At 40.2% G+C, this 15,185-nt stretch overlaps 1 protein-coding gene across 3 annotated transcripts in view; it reads left to right on the top strand.

Annotated features, from left to right (window-relative positions):
* Positions 1-14,843, top strand: part of kaznb (kazrin, periplakin interacting protein b) — a 645,457-nt gene extending 630,614 nt beyond the window's left edge. For all 3 annotated transcript variants that reach the window (XM_028807799.2, XM_028807798.2, XM_028807800.2), the window contains 2 exons: positions 1,622-1,752; positions 12,768-14,843. In XM_028807799.2, coding sequence (XP_028663632.1) covers positions 1,622-1,752; positions 12,768-12,938 — 302 coding nt within the window. In that variant the 3' untranslated portion in view covers positions 12,939-14,843. The remainder of the gene's footprint in view (positions 1-1,621; positions 1,753-12,767) is intronic.
* The last annotated feature ends 342 nt before the right edge of the window (positions 14,844-15,185 follow it).

The following is a 15,185-nucleotide window of genomic DNA, read 5'->3' as shown; positions in this document are numbered from 1 at the left end:
GGCATGTCACATTAGGCAACTGGCTGTCACAGGACTTGCTGAGATTATGAAAATGGAGGCTACAACTTTTAATCACTGGAAAAGTTGCATCATGTGACATGGCCATAACAGGACAAATTTGGGGGGAGGGGGGGAGTTGGTTAGTATTTTTACTGATATAACTGTCGCTATCATTGTCTTCTTTTGACTGTTTATTTTTTGGAAAACTGTTTATTATTATGTCTATTGCTCATTAATGTTGTTTCAACTTCAATAAATATTTGATCAGAACAATAAAATAATATTAAAGTAATATAATAACATTTTGGACACTACTGGTAAAAGTGCTACTGGGCCATCGTTAAAACAATATCATATGGACAGGGGTCTTTTAAAAAACGGTCAGTGAAGTTGACGGCATGTTGAGTGGACCCTGATCATTTCTCACTGCACTTTAGCCCTCCTGCATCAATGGACTTCGACAGCACTGTGCCATCCAGGTGGCTTGGCGGTATATCAGATGGTCAACATGTCCTCATCGACTTTTCTGCTCCTTTTTTGTGATTAACTTTCCTCATAGCCACTTGCTAGAAAAGTACCCTGAGTTCCTGGCACCATGGGTCGATAGCCTTCTTATACTTTTAGTTAAAGGAGAGCGCCATCCCAAAGTGAGTGGCTTAGTACAAAGAGCAGTGGCTGGCCTTCCGCAGTCAGTCGCTCTGCAAGTGTTTGCACCGCACTGAGTTTATCAACGAGTATCTGACGCGCCATGTCTCCCCTCGTTGCTTTGTGCAGTACAGTGTTTATGTAATTGTGTTTTCTCTACCTGTGCTACTGACATCATTTTCATTTCGAGAACACACTGCAGACAATTGTCTCTTCTGTAGCTTGACACTACAGAGCCAGTGATGCGTGACAATTCTTTGTGCTCCCACTGCTGTACAGGGGCCTCTTTGGTAAGGTGGCAGGCAGAATGCTGACGCTGTGGGGATCTTGATAATCTGCACAAGCTGGTATACACCATCAGTAGTGGGCAAAAAAAAATGAATTGGGCTTAGTTATAATCAGGGGTCCACCTTCTACATAAAACTGATTCCTGGTGTCTTCTGTGTTATTATAGTGAGGTTTTGAAACAGAGAATTAGAAGGAAATGTTAAGCAATACAGAGCGATTAGGGAGGTGGAAGAGCTGCACCTGCCTTGGCCTTTAATTGAGCATTTGTAGAGCCTAAGTGACCCAGAATGTGACCCCTGCTTATAACCATTATGTTTGAAGCATGTATTGTAAATAAGTGTTGATTTTTAATGTGTGCTTTTCTGTTTTGCCCTATAGAGAATTTAAAGCATGCCAATGTCTAATATTTGTATGTATGGACTAAATTAGAATGTACTGATGAATTCATATCACACTGTGACAAAGCTAGTCATCCATGTTTTTTTTTAATCAAGTTAGTGCTTTCTGTAAAAAAGACCAGTTTAAGTAAGGGAAGTTCTGACTAAAATCATAAAGGCAATCACTGGTGTTTTACAAATCCTGTTTGAAATTAAGAAATAAATGTCAAAGTGGTTGATTTGAGTAGATGATGTGAGATTAGAAAGCCTCCATGATCAGTCTGACTGTGTTAACCTGTTCCTACCTCCAGCTGTGAGGGTGAGTCCATGCCATTCTCGGCAGCCCTCCATCATATCAGACGCCTCCGCCATCGAGGGGGACCGGTCTTCGACGCCCAGTGACATCAACTCACCGAGACATCGGACGCACTCACTCTGCAATGTAAGACGCCGCATGGGCAGAAGATCACTCACAGTAGACACTGGGGACATTCTGTAAAACGTAGCTGTTTCTTTTGCAGTCCAATGTAGGTGTCTGTGAGTCTTCAGCTTTATGTTCTCAATGTGCTGAACAGAGCATGCAACAAGTCTGATGCTTGTTTAAGGTACTGCAGAAGTAAGACACACTTTGAGACGAAGTGAAAGGACACGGCTCATGAGTGGGGCCGCACTTGGTCTTGTGTAGATACCGTAGTGTTTGACTTCAGCTGGCCATACTGGAAAGTAGTACACATTTTACACTCTTCACTTTTGCATGCTTTGTTTGCACATATGTACTGTATATACCAGTTACAGTAGAGCAGTCTAATAAAGACCCCCCTGCTTCTCCAGTGTGGGAAAGTAAGGTAAACTGAAGTAACAAATTCAAAGAGCTTGACTTGACAAAACAAGAGGATATCATTCAGTAGGAAAAGACGGGCCGATCACCCTGAGGCACATTTTCTAAAGTGTCATTATAGCATTGTGTGATAAGGCCACATGTCTGACCAGTTTACAGTGTCGTACTGCCCAGACTCCCTTAGGCAGTAATGAAAAGAGAACCAGGAATTCAATCAGATTTTTTGGTTTTCATTTTAAAAATTACTGAAAGGAGCAGCTTGGATAAGATGAATGTAGCATCTTATCAGCAACTCTGGCCTCATTTGAGACAAATATAGTTTGTCTCAATAAAAATAATTCAGTTTTTTGTATAACAGTAGTTCTTTTTCCATTCTTTATGTACCAGAGTGACTTTATATAGTACTCACTTATTTTATTTGAAAAAGCATACACTTTTTTCCTTCAATTTGCAGATTAAATAGTAGCTACTGGAAAGAAGTAACATTGAAACAGCCAGGCCAAAACAGATTTGACCATAAAGGCGGGCAGACAGAGAGGTTCAGCACTTTTGTTCTTTGCAGAATCCTGATCTGGATGCACCAAAACATAAAAAATAGTAACATTTCTGACCCCCTTTGTAAGTGTTTGACATGCAGTAGGCTCTCGTTGAGGCCAAAGTCGGAGTTGACAAAATCACTTAAATACACACATCCATTTATTATGAAAAGTGCTGCTCCTCCCAAAATGACATTAATAAACAAAGGGAGAACTAATATACGCAGTACATTTCAATTGGCGCTTTTAATGTTCAGTGTAGTAAAAAAAAAGTGTTTGTATTCAAGCAGTATTGTGGTTTTAAGGCACGCTGTTCAGCTACGTACAGAACATAAAAAAAGTTTTCACCCCTTGGACGTTTTCACATTTTATTTTTATAAAACATTGAATTAGTGGGTTTAATTTGATACTGATCAACAGAAATAGACTCATTAATATTAAACTGTAAACAGATCTCACATCTAAATGAACTACAAATATAAAACATTAACTGTTCAGTCAAGTCTTCACCCCCTTCAAGATAGTATTTAGTAGTTGATGCACTTTCGGCAGCCATGACAGCCTTCAGTCTGTGTGCACAGGTGTTACCCTCTATCAGCTTTGAACATCTGCACATTGATATTTTTCCCCCATTTGTTTTCTTTACAAAACTGCTCAGCTCTGTCAGGTTGCATGTTGATCGTGCTTGAACAGCCTTCATCAAGCCCAGCCACAAATTGTGTGTTGGATTGTTGTTTCGTAAGCCATTCTTGTGTAGCTTTACCTTTATTCCTGGGGTTATTGTCTTGGCTAGAAAGCCAATCTTCTCCCAAGGCGCAGGTTTCTTGCAGACTGCATCAGGTTGTCCTTCTGGGTTTCTTTATATTTTGCTGCATTCATTTTACCCTCATAAGCCTTATTGGGACTTCTGCAGTGAAGCATCCCACAGCCTGATGCTGACACCACTATGATGGTGATGGGGTGTTTTTGATAATTTGTAGTGTTCAAACATGGCAACTAAATTTTGGTCTCCTCAGACCATAGAACTTTCTTTTTGCTGACTGAGGAGACTCCCATGAGCCTTCTGGAAAGCTCTCTGTATGTTTTTTTTTTATTTTTTTAACAGTGGTCTTCTCTTTGCCATTCTCCCATAAAGCTGCGTCTAGTGAAGCACCGGGTCAACAGCTGCTGTCCGCATTCTCTCTCCAGTCTGATCCCTGTAGCTTGTAACCCCTTTGGAGTTTTCAAACGTTTCTTAGTAGCCTCCCTCACACGTCTTCTATACACAATCATTCAGCTTTTGCAGACGGCCTGCCCTGTGCAGATTTCCATTTCTTAATGACTGATTTAGCTGGACTCCAAGGGATATTCAGTGAGTTGGATATTTTCTTGTCTCCATCCCCAGACTGGTACCTTTTAAATCCCCTTTTCACTGAGTAGCTTGTTGTATTCTTTTGTCTTCATTGTGTTGGTCAGGCCACCATACTGAGTCACCAAGTGTTGTCCCTTCCAGATCAGGTGCATTTATACAACAATCAATGGAATCCCCAGCCAGGTGACCTCCACTGAACTCATTGGTATCATATTTTGTGTTTTATATTTGTAATTAATTTAGACCACATTGAGACATCTTTTCACTTTGACATTAAAGAGTCTTTTTCTGTTGATCAGTGTCAAAAAAGCCAAATTCCACTAATTCAACGTTGAATAATAATAATATGAATACTTTTTATAAGCATTTTACATAGCTGAACAGGGAGCTTTAAAATTTAAATTCTGCTTGAATATAAACGCTTTGTTTTACTATACTGAACTGCAAATGGAAATAAACTGTGAACATTATATAGTATAGCCTTTGATTATTTGTGCAACACTTATTAAAAATAATGCATGTGTGGCACTGTATAACTATTGAACAAGTTTTGTATTACTATTATTAAATATTTTGTACAACAAAGAGCTAAAATGTTTAATATTTAAAATGTAATTCTGCCTTACCTAAATGATGTTCAAAATCCAATGAGGAATCCGATACAAACTGTGTCCTCGTAATGGAATGGCAGTAAAATAAAAGGAGATGGAAAACTGAGGACCACTGCTGCTAATTAGCAGCCATTTACTGAACTGTAAAGCTTAAAGTTTGCATAAAGTCTCAAGAAATGTATAAATATCAATAAGACTTTTGTGTGCCCTGGCAGATACTGAGTCCATAATCCACATCTCTTACCCCTGCGCCTTGCTTGTATGGCGATGGTGGCGCAGCATTAGCTATTACAGCAGAATGTAATCTTCCTGTGTCATCTTCACCCAGCTGCCTTGATTTTAAATTGCAAAAAAATATGAAATATTTCAAATTATAGAGGCATTTACAACACTTACAGAAACGTTCTTATTTCGGACCCCTCTTTTGTATCAGTTTGATTACTTTTGAGTGAATTCATACCTTTAATTAAAGCTGCGTGTTATTACTCCAGTGGTCTGGATTGGATGACCAGGATTTCCTTGGCTGTACCCATCCCTGAGTCAATTTACTCATAATTGCTCAAGACCACATTTATTAGTCTTTACATATTTATTGTTTTAGAGATTTGCTATTCTACTAAAATGTAGCACAGTGCCATGATTAGTTTATTTCATAAACTGGTCATTTGGCTTGTGACATTCCAACATGCCAGTGCAGCTATGAATGGACCTAATAATAAAAATAATAATTACAAATCAATAAATACAGCAGTGGCCATTTAAAACTCATAACTCTGGGTGATGTGGTCAGTCCAGCAGTAGGTCTGCTGTGACTCGCGGCCGCCTGCCCTCCCTGTTATTCGCTTGCCTGTCCCTCACATTTCTCAGATGCACACCTCGAGTCCAGTTGTTTGTGACACAGTTTTGTGTTTGTTTTGGATTACTTCTGAACACTTTGAGATCACTTTAGCTCATTACAACTTTATTTTTGGTCCTCAAGACCCATAAACCCTTATTTTAACGTCTTTTGGATCATATTTTGTGCAGTAAATGACCCTTCTGATGAAGAATTCGCTAATGGGTGTCTTCAGAAAAAATTATCAGAAGGACTTGAACTTGTGAATGCCACATCAAGCAACCCTGAGGGTTCAACCCCTAATGAGATATGAGAGGTCAAAGTTACTCCTTCTAACAAACTTTTTTAAAAATCCTCGTCAGTCACATACAGTGCATCCGGAAAGTATTCACAGCACATCACTTTTTCCACATTTTGTTATGTTACAGCATTATTCCAAAATGGATTAAATTCATTTTTTTCCTCAGAATTCTACACACAACACCCCATAATGACAACGTGAAAAAAGTTTACTTGAGGTTTTTGCAGATTTATTAAAAATAAAAAAATTGAGAAAGCACATGTACATAAGTATTCACAGCCTTTGCCATGAAGCTCAAAATTGAGCTCTGGTGCATCCTGTTTCCCCTGATCATCCTTGAGATGTTTCTGCAGCTTAATTGGAGTCCACCTGTGGTAAATTCAGTTGGTTGGACATGATTTGGAAAGGCACACACCTGTCTATATAAGGTCCCACAGTTGACAGTTCATGTCAGAGCACAAACCAAGCATGAAGTCAAAGGAATTGTCTGTAGATCTCTGAGACAGGATTGTCTCGAGGCACAAATCTGGGGAAGGTTACAGAAAAATTTCTGCTGTTTTGAAGTTCCCAGTGAGCACAGTGGCCTCCATCATCCGTAAGTGGAAGAAGTTCGAAACCACCAGGACTCTTCCTAGAGCTGGCCAGCCATCTAAACTGAGCGATCAGGGGAGAAGGGCCTTAGTCAGGGAGGTGACCGAGAACCCGATGGTCACTTTGTCAGAGCTCCAGAGGTCCTCTGTGGAGAGAGGAGAACCTTCCAGAAGAACAACCATCTCTGCAGCAATCCACCGATCAGGCCTATATGGCAGAGTGGTCAGACGAAAGCCACTCCTTAGTAAAAGGCACATGGCAGCCCGCCTGGAGTTTGCCAAAAGGCACCTGAAGGACTCTCAGACCATGAGAAAGAAATTTCTCTGGTCTGATGAGACAAAGCTTGAACTCTTTGGTGTGAATGCCAGGCGTCACGTTTGGAGGAAACCAGGCACCGCTCATCACCAGGCCAATACCATCCCTACAGTGAAGCAATGTGGTGGCAGCATCATGCTGTGGGGATGTTTTTCAGCGGCAGGGACTGGGAGACTAGTCAGGATAAAGGGAAAGATGACTGCAGCAATGTACAGAGACATCCTGGATGAAAACCTGCTCCAGAGCGCTCTTGACCTCAGACTGGGGTGACGGTTCATCTTTCAGCAGGACAACGACCCAAAGCACACAGCCAAGATATCAAAGGAGTGGCTTCAGGACAACTCTGTGAATGTCCTTGAGTGGCCCAGCCAGAGCCCACACTTGAATCCAATTCAACATCTCTGGAGAGATCTTAAAATGGCTGTGCACCGACGCTTCCCATCCAACCTGATGGAACTTGAGAGGTGCTGCAAAGAGGAATGGGCAAAACTGGCCAAGGATAGGTGTGCCAGGCTTGTGGCATCATATTCAAAAAGACTTGAGGCTGTAATTGCTGCCAAAGGTGCATCAACAAAGTATTGAGCAAAGGCTGTGAAAACTTATGTACATGTGATTTCTCAGTTCTTTTATTTTTAATAAATTTTGCAAAAACCTCAAGTAAACTTTTTTCATGTTGTCATTATGGGGTGTTGTGTGTAGAATTCTGAGGAAAAAAATGAATTTAATCCATTTTGCAATAAGGCTGTAACATAAGAAAATGTGGAAAAAGTGATGCGCTGTGAATACTTTCTGGATGCAGTGTAGGCACGTGGGGTGTTGTGTGAAGTCATTTCCAGTTTGCTGATTACAAATATGATGATTTTTTTGATTCTTTCCAGTGTTCCTAGCTCTCTAAGAGTCTGTCCCCCACTAGGATAAAAATGACAGATTTCAAACCTAAGCATGCGTGGTGTCATTTTAGACTATCTCAAAGTCATTGATTACAGGAAAGATGTCAATTCTATGGACCTCAATCAGATGATGACAAATTTCTATTACAGTCAGTAATATTTGGACTTTAAACATTTAAATTGAAGCACACATTTTAATATGTGTGTATTCTAATGTATTATTTACTTCTACCTCATGTAGTAAATCATTACTTTTGTTATGAACACCCCGAATTAGGGTGGCATATGCTGAGTCAGGCTTCTTTTACTTTTCCTTTCGGATGCTACATTTGACTAAGAAGTTGTGAAGATAAAAATAATAAATTAATAAAAAAATTTAAAAAAAAAAAAGTTGTGAAGATGAATGCTGAAAAACATGCAGACCAATAGACTTTCAAACTGTCCTGTCCATTTTGTCTTTAACTATTATTTTTTAAAATAACAACTGGCCAATCCCTGCTATATTAATTGGCACATAAACTCAAAAAGTAAAACAGTATTAGAAATAGATGAAGCGAGACTAATTAACATCTTTTATCTTATGCATTTTCTAAAGCTGCCGTACTTTTTTCTTTGGTCCCTTGCCATACGCAATGATGCTAAGTTTAGAAGGCCCAGGACATTTGTGGTTGTATTTTCCTACGAGATATGATATCCTTTTGTGTCTTTTAACTTTGGTTCTTGCCACCATTGAAGTAAACAAACACTCCAAAATGATATTTTTTATATGTCACTTACCTCAAGCAGTGGTGGCCCACAAAAAAATGTCATTTCTTGTTTTCATGTAGCATTGAGAGAAAAAAGTTTATGATATAATAGAACTCAATGGTGACCAGCGCTGTACAATAAGAATAGAGAAGTCCGGAATAATCCACGCACATCATAAACAGGAAACTAAAGCATCATGGGAGTCACTTCTTTTTGAACTGAAGACCAGTGAATGGGGTTGGCAGGTCTTCAATTCAAAAAAGTCATTTCTGAGGCTTAAGCTTCCTGTTTAGGAAGTGCACTGTTTATTTAATGATATCTTAGCGAAAAAGCTTGTGTTTTGCATGTTTTGAGCATACAAATAAATAACTGACACATGGATTACGCAGCACAAGATTCTGGTTTTCTTTTTTTCATGAACGTTTTTCACATCGTTTGCTCTTGTACAGCACTGACCACCACTGATTTCTGTTATGTTATGATTTTTTTTTGTCTCCATTCTGCATGAAAATATGAGATTACATTTTTTTTACCCCTCACTACAAATTGCATGAGGTAAATAACATGTAAAAAAATCATTTTGGAGTGGAGTATTCATTTAAGAGCGCTAGTAATATGAAGGATTTTTCAGGCAACATGCTCATTTATTTGAAATTCTGTTTTATAGGCCTTTAATGCATGCCACTCAGAGAGTAATCCAGGCGTGTGCCTGCTGTCACATCACAAGCACACGTAGCCACACAGTTTGTGATTCCCGCAGATTTCATCACCAGTTCTGCTTACTGGGCTGTGCTTTTTTTTTTCCCAAGTGGGGGACTGCAGGCTGTTCAGTTGCCATGTCGGAGGTTTCCTAGCTGGCCCTTCAAGGCCTAACCCCTAGTTTTGTATAAACACCCATCACACTCCTGTTGTTATCCATCTGAGTATGGCACAATTCCATTTGTCATTTGAAGATCACCCTGGTCTGTTTAGGAATCTGTAGGAAAACAAAATGGAGCACTTGTGCTATCAAACTTATTGCCCGGGGCTGTGCTGTCCTGATGCACACATCCGCTACGTCACTTCTCATATGGAGGGCTGCCTTCATCTGTCTGGTGACGCAGCAGGACACGTGCGGCTTAACATTGGAGACTCATTTTTCATGACTTGGACAAATTAAAAAAAAAATATGAACTCGAGTGTTAATTGTGAACAATGTGAACAACAAGCATATATTCAAAAATTGTTTTTTATTACAGATCTGCTAATTTAACAAAAAAGTCAACAATTCCACTGTGCAAAGTAAGTGAACTGTTTGATTGGTAAGAAGTGTCCTATGTTCTAACAAACATGACTGCAATGAGAGATGCTGATCCGTCCTGTATTAGATACACTTTAAGGAACAATCCCATGATTGCTTTCAAAACTGCTTCCAGGACTCCAGATTGGTGGGCTGTCCACTTCATACATACACAAGGACATAGGAAACTGGACAAACGAGAAGAGATCACTCAGTCCATCAGGCTTGTTTGTGTAGCTAATAGCTAAACTGTCCCCCTGTCTCATTCCAACACGTTCTCAAGGTTCTATTCGATATTTTCTTCCAGATTACCACAACTCTTTGAATAAAGAAGCATTTCCTGGTTTCAGTCCTAAATGCACTTCCTGTTACTTCCCACCTATATCCTTGAGTATAAATTGTGACATTTAGTCTCAATAATTTTGCTGGACCTACTTTATCAATGCCTTTGGGAATTCTGAAGACCTGGATTAGGTCCCCACACCATCTTCTCTGCTCAAGACTAAACTCAACGTTTAATTTTCTGAGTCTTCCATAGTAAGACATTTTCTTAACTCTGGGGATGCACCTGCTTGCTCTCCTCTGCACAGTGTCAACTTTTATGTCTTTTTTGAGGCATGTTGACCAGAACTGCACACAATACTCAATCCAGTTTTTATTGGGTTGAACCAATGGTCTGTATTCCAAAACATAGCTCAGTTCATTAGGGGGTTTGCTTAAATGAATATGTATGAGACCATTGGCGAGATGGGGAACCCATTTTTGGTTCAACTCTCACTGTCAGAGGGTCTGACATTCTCACTCGGACATTTTTGGTATGACTTGGTTTGTCCAGGTCCATAAACCAGAAGGTACTCCCAGACCTTGATGTTTCAACCATCATGCTTGATGGTTTGAATGAGGTTATGGGGTAAGAGGAGTTACACTTATACCAGACGGGGCATTTCTTGTTGTGACCAGCTTGAGTGACTTTAAGACTTACGCAGTTATTCAGCATTCTTCCAAAATAATTGGTGAGTTATCCAGTTGGTCTTTTTCAATGTTAATATCAGAAGTAGGGTGAGGCTTTCCTTCTGGCTCCCCTCCCGTTTTAGCATATCATTGGGATGTGACCGTGCATGTTCGCTGCAGAGAAGACAAGTCAGAAGGTAGCTTGAGCTGCTCCAGGGGGTTCTTAGTAACATGTTGTAAAAGGTTTTCTTGTTGCTTAGTGGGAAAATTTTAAAGGACACTGGGTTGTTGAGCCACCATGTTTTCATTTTGTAGACCTTTTGTCAGTGGTTGACACACTAGTACCACATTATTGAGCAGCTGATGATTGTTTAACTCGATAAATGAGGGTTGGCATGACCTGAAGTTTGTTTTAAAATATTTACAGTTTCTCTCTGGTCCTCTAAAAATAATTGAAACTTCATTTTATGGCTTTTAGATGTCAAAGAATCGTTCATCACGTTGTTTTTTGAATCTGATGCTTTTTTAATGGAGTTTTAAAGTAAATAAGTTTTACTGTGGCACCATCTTGTTTTCATTATAGGTTCCACTGTTCTAAACACTTATAGTTATGGACGCATCTATGTGTTGTTCCCGGAAGTCGAGCCAAGTGATATTGTTAACACAACGACTCATAGCTGGCAAGACAGAGCATTCATCGTCCATGTTTGTGAAAACAACTTCATACCCAGGGTTTTTCACAGAATCGCTAGCTTTGAACTCGTTTATGGCCCTGGTCCAAGACTTGCGTCTAACATTTTGGCTTTGGTGCTAGTCAATATTTTTTGTTTCTGACATAATCTCTACAGTTCCATACTTAGACCTGGCCTAGGCTATGCTACCAAGTCTTGTCTTACCCGTTTTGAATTTGGCTAGTTATTTTTTATGATTCATCTTGTGATTCCATCTTTATTCAAAATCATTCTGCTCGGTGCAGTCTGTACAAGGACCTGGACATTGACTCTCTGATTGGTGAGCAAATGGCCAGCTTTCTGAATGGCTGACTAGGCACCCAATCATTGAGGATCTGGTGTTTGGTTATTTAATTAGTGAACTTGATTGGTTATTTGTTTGATTCTCAGTTCATGAGGCTCTTTGATTGGCCTGACTTACTACTCCATAATTGAGCACCTGATGATTGGCTCATTGTTTGGTTTACTTGGTGCCCGGTAAGTGAGGGTCTGCTCGCTGTGTCTCTGATTGGTTAACTTGCTGTTGAATAATAAATGTCTGATATTCAGCTTTTTCAATTTTGACTCAGTACCCAATTTTTCAGTATCATCAATAAACACTTTTGTGCTATGTTTTGAATGCTAGTTTTATTATGAAGAATACATTTTGGGGGTTTTGTGCTACTCTTTATTGATTTGGACAAAGTTTAATTTGTTTTGTTGTTACCATCGTTTGTTTATGTGACATACAGTTAGTGACACAAGACTGCAAGTGGTGCTCAATGACATTTGTTGAAGTTCCTCTATAAATAAGCCGACTCTGCAGCACAGCTTCATCCCTCGGTTGGTAAATTCTGTCTAAAACTCTTCCAGAATTCAATTTATTTATCAAGTAGGCCTAGTGCTAGTTTCCATTTTGGTTTTCAACTCCCTTCTGGCCCTCGTGTTTAGTTTGACGGTTGTTACAGTCTTTTCAGTTCTGTCCTTCGCCTGTCCCTCATTACGAGTCTTCCTGATCTGACACTCTCTCCTCCAGGTCTCTGCTCACCTTTCAGTAATTTCTGGAGAAGTGTAACCTCCCGTGAAGTTTGATGTCGTTTCTGAGTTTGGAGGAGGTGATTGCTATTTGGGTACAAGTGAAAGGTCTTGTGGCTACGGTTCAGCATGCCCTAAATTAAATTTTGGCCCTGTGGTGCCCAGTTATTTTAGTGCCTAATCTCACTGGCTGGAAAAAAAAGGTGGTTCACTTACTTTGCACATGGGTTAATTTAGTTTGTCTAAAAGCAGATTTTACAGATACAAATTCTTTTTTTTTGATGTGTTTAGACTACCACTGGCAAAACAAAGTGCCATTGAAAGAACTTCACACAGCACCGCAGGGCAAGTCCAGAGTCCCTCAGCTTCCTAAACATCAGGTGGCTTTGTGCTTTGTGTCCTGAAATGGCCAAGCAGAGCAGAGGTGGCACTCACACTGACATTCTCACCTTCTTTTATCTTTGAAGTCCTTGGAGGATCTGGAGGACCAGAAACGCAAGAAAAAAAAGGAGAAGATGGGCCTGGGTTCCTTGTCTCGGGTGTTTGCCAGAGGAAAGCAGCGCAAGTCCTTGGACCCAGGCCTTTTTGATGGTACTTCTACTCCCGATTACTACATAGAGGAGGACGCCGACTGGTGATGATGTCCTTGGTCAGCTGTGTGTGTGTGCGCAGTGCGAATGGACAAGCATGAGGAAGAGTGCGAGAGGTGAGGTGGATGAGCAGATCTGCGTCCGCCTCCTAGTAACTGATGTACATAATTCAAGTAAAACGAAACTCTTTCCTGTATACGTATGTGTGTGTATGTGTGCGTATACCGTGTGTATATATACATATAACGTGTGTGTGTGTGTCACACACACACACCCACACACATATGTATGTATATATACCTGAATATAAATAAGTATAAATTCTGTGTGGATATGTTACCTGTCGTCCTACGAGCGATGCAGCTGTGTTTTAAATCTTGTAACTTTTTGATAACTGGAAACTTGAAGGACTGCTGTGTTGTCTGTAAATAACGGCCATTGTGCACTTTGTGTTTCTCGGTGTCTTTTGTCCAGAATGCAGATACCTTTATTTTGATTTGTTTTGCCCTGCCTCAACCTTACCTCTGAAATCCCAGGGGGTTTTGTGGATTTTCTGTATTTGGTATTTTTTGTATGAAAGTTTAAAAAAAAAAAAAAAAAAAAATCAAAGAGACAGTATCCCTTTTTGCACGCTTGTGTGCTCGGAGAGCTTTGTTTCATAAGGACTTGCAAGAAGGGCTATTTGTGAAAAAGAAAAATGAGCACATTTGAAAACATAGATATATCTATATATATTTATTTGTATCTTGCTATGCACAATAATCACCAGATACATTTTTATTTATTAAAAAGGAATTATGAAAGGAGCATTTTAAAGAATCGTGTCCCCAGATCTACTGGAGCGTTTTCGGACAGGACCGTGATGATGTACTCAGTCTGCTTATTATTATTTTATTTCACTTAGTGACACAGAGCACAGCTAAGATTTAAATTAAAGTCGGCCCTTTTTTTTTTTTTTTTGCACTGAAATTGTATGGTTAGCAAGCACGTAGCACCTCAAAACTGAAACACGGGCTCAGCTTCGTGAGCCACTGTGCAGCCTCATGGACCAGCGTGAGTCATGAGCGCTTGGGCCGAGATCAGGGATCCTTTTCTGACTTTGGAAGGGCATCTTAAACAGATCCTACCATATACAAGAGGTTTTGTGCCAAATTCAGCACTCCTGTATTGCTCTGCATGCACCGACACGTTTAAATCGGATCACTTTCACCCCCAGCAGTCCCACTGCGCTGTTGCTCTGACGAAGTTCTTTGACGTGCGACGTCTGGATGGGCGAGACTGTGCCGGCAGCCTCAGGTGTGCGGCTGGCACTACAGCAGAGCTGGCCTTGGCATAAAGACCCAGCTGAGGCAAACCACAAATGTGAATTAATCAGTCGATCGAAGCACAGCCCGAGTAGTCAGGTCAGACATGGAGGGTGAAGGTGTGTCCCCCATTAGTCACTCACTGTAGTTAGAAGCATTTGTGCAAGCCTTCATCAGCTCTGCCTTAAAGGAATACTCTCTCTTCAGTTTGTACGTGAAAGTGCTTGCTTTTAACCCATTAACATCCGGTGGTGTGGGGGGTTAGAGGAATGTATATTAAATAAAATAATCCCCCACACTGCTTTGCAAAGGGAGCTGTCAGACACGGAGGAAGGCTTGTCCTAAGGTGCAATGCCACTTCCTTCTCGCGGACGCCATTTTAGCAACAAGTTACTCTTTGTTTTCTTGTGCTTTTTTTAAGGAAATTTTCCTTCTCATTTCATTTTTTAAGTTTTGTAATTTAGAAAATAAAGCTAAAAATGTACTAAAGAGTCTATTTAAAAGGAAAAACTACATAGCAGATGGAAAAATGACAAATTTTTAGTTATGTTCTTTTCCCAAAGTGTTGGGGGGAGAATTCTGAAAACAGTTTAATGGCATGAATACCACTATGATAAATCTAAATAAAAACTTATTTTAAAATAAATAATGCTGAAACTGTTCTCTCTGTGTTGAAGCTTTTCTCCTGAACCCTGCTCGGCTCCAGTGTGTAAAAACAACAACTAAACGGTCTAACCTGATCTCTGTCCCTCACAAGCCCCTTACCTGAAGTGGGTGCCGCACGCCGAGGGACGCAGACCCGCATGTGCTTGGCTAGAACAGCATGGCATCTGGTAGCTGCTGCTGACACAGGTAAACAGGTTCTTTGGTGTGTCTGGGTATTCTGTAACTGACCTTTAGGTAAGTTAAAGCTTGATTGGCATCTCAGAATCGGTGGCCTGGAGTTGGATTTGGTGAGACTCACACAGGTAAAGCATCAACACCAAAATAA

Source organism: Erpetoichthys calabaricus, chromosome 8, assembly GCF_900747795.2.
Source record: "Erpetoichthys calabaricus chromosome 8, fErpCal1.3, whole genome shotgun sequence".
Lineage (NCBI taxonomy): Eukaryota > Metazoa > Chordata > Cladistia > Polypteriformes > Polypteridae > Erpetoichthys > Erpetoichthys calabaricus.
This window is presented reverse-complemented; position numbering and strand designations above follow the sequence as displayed.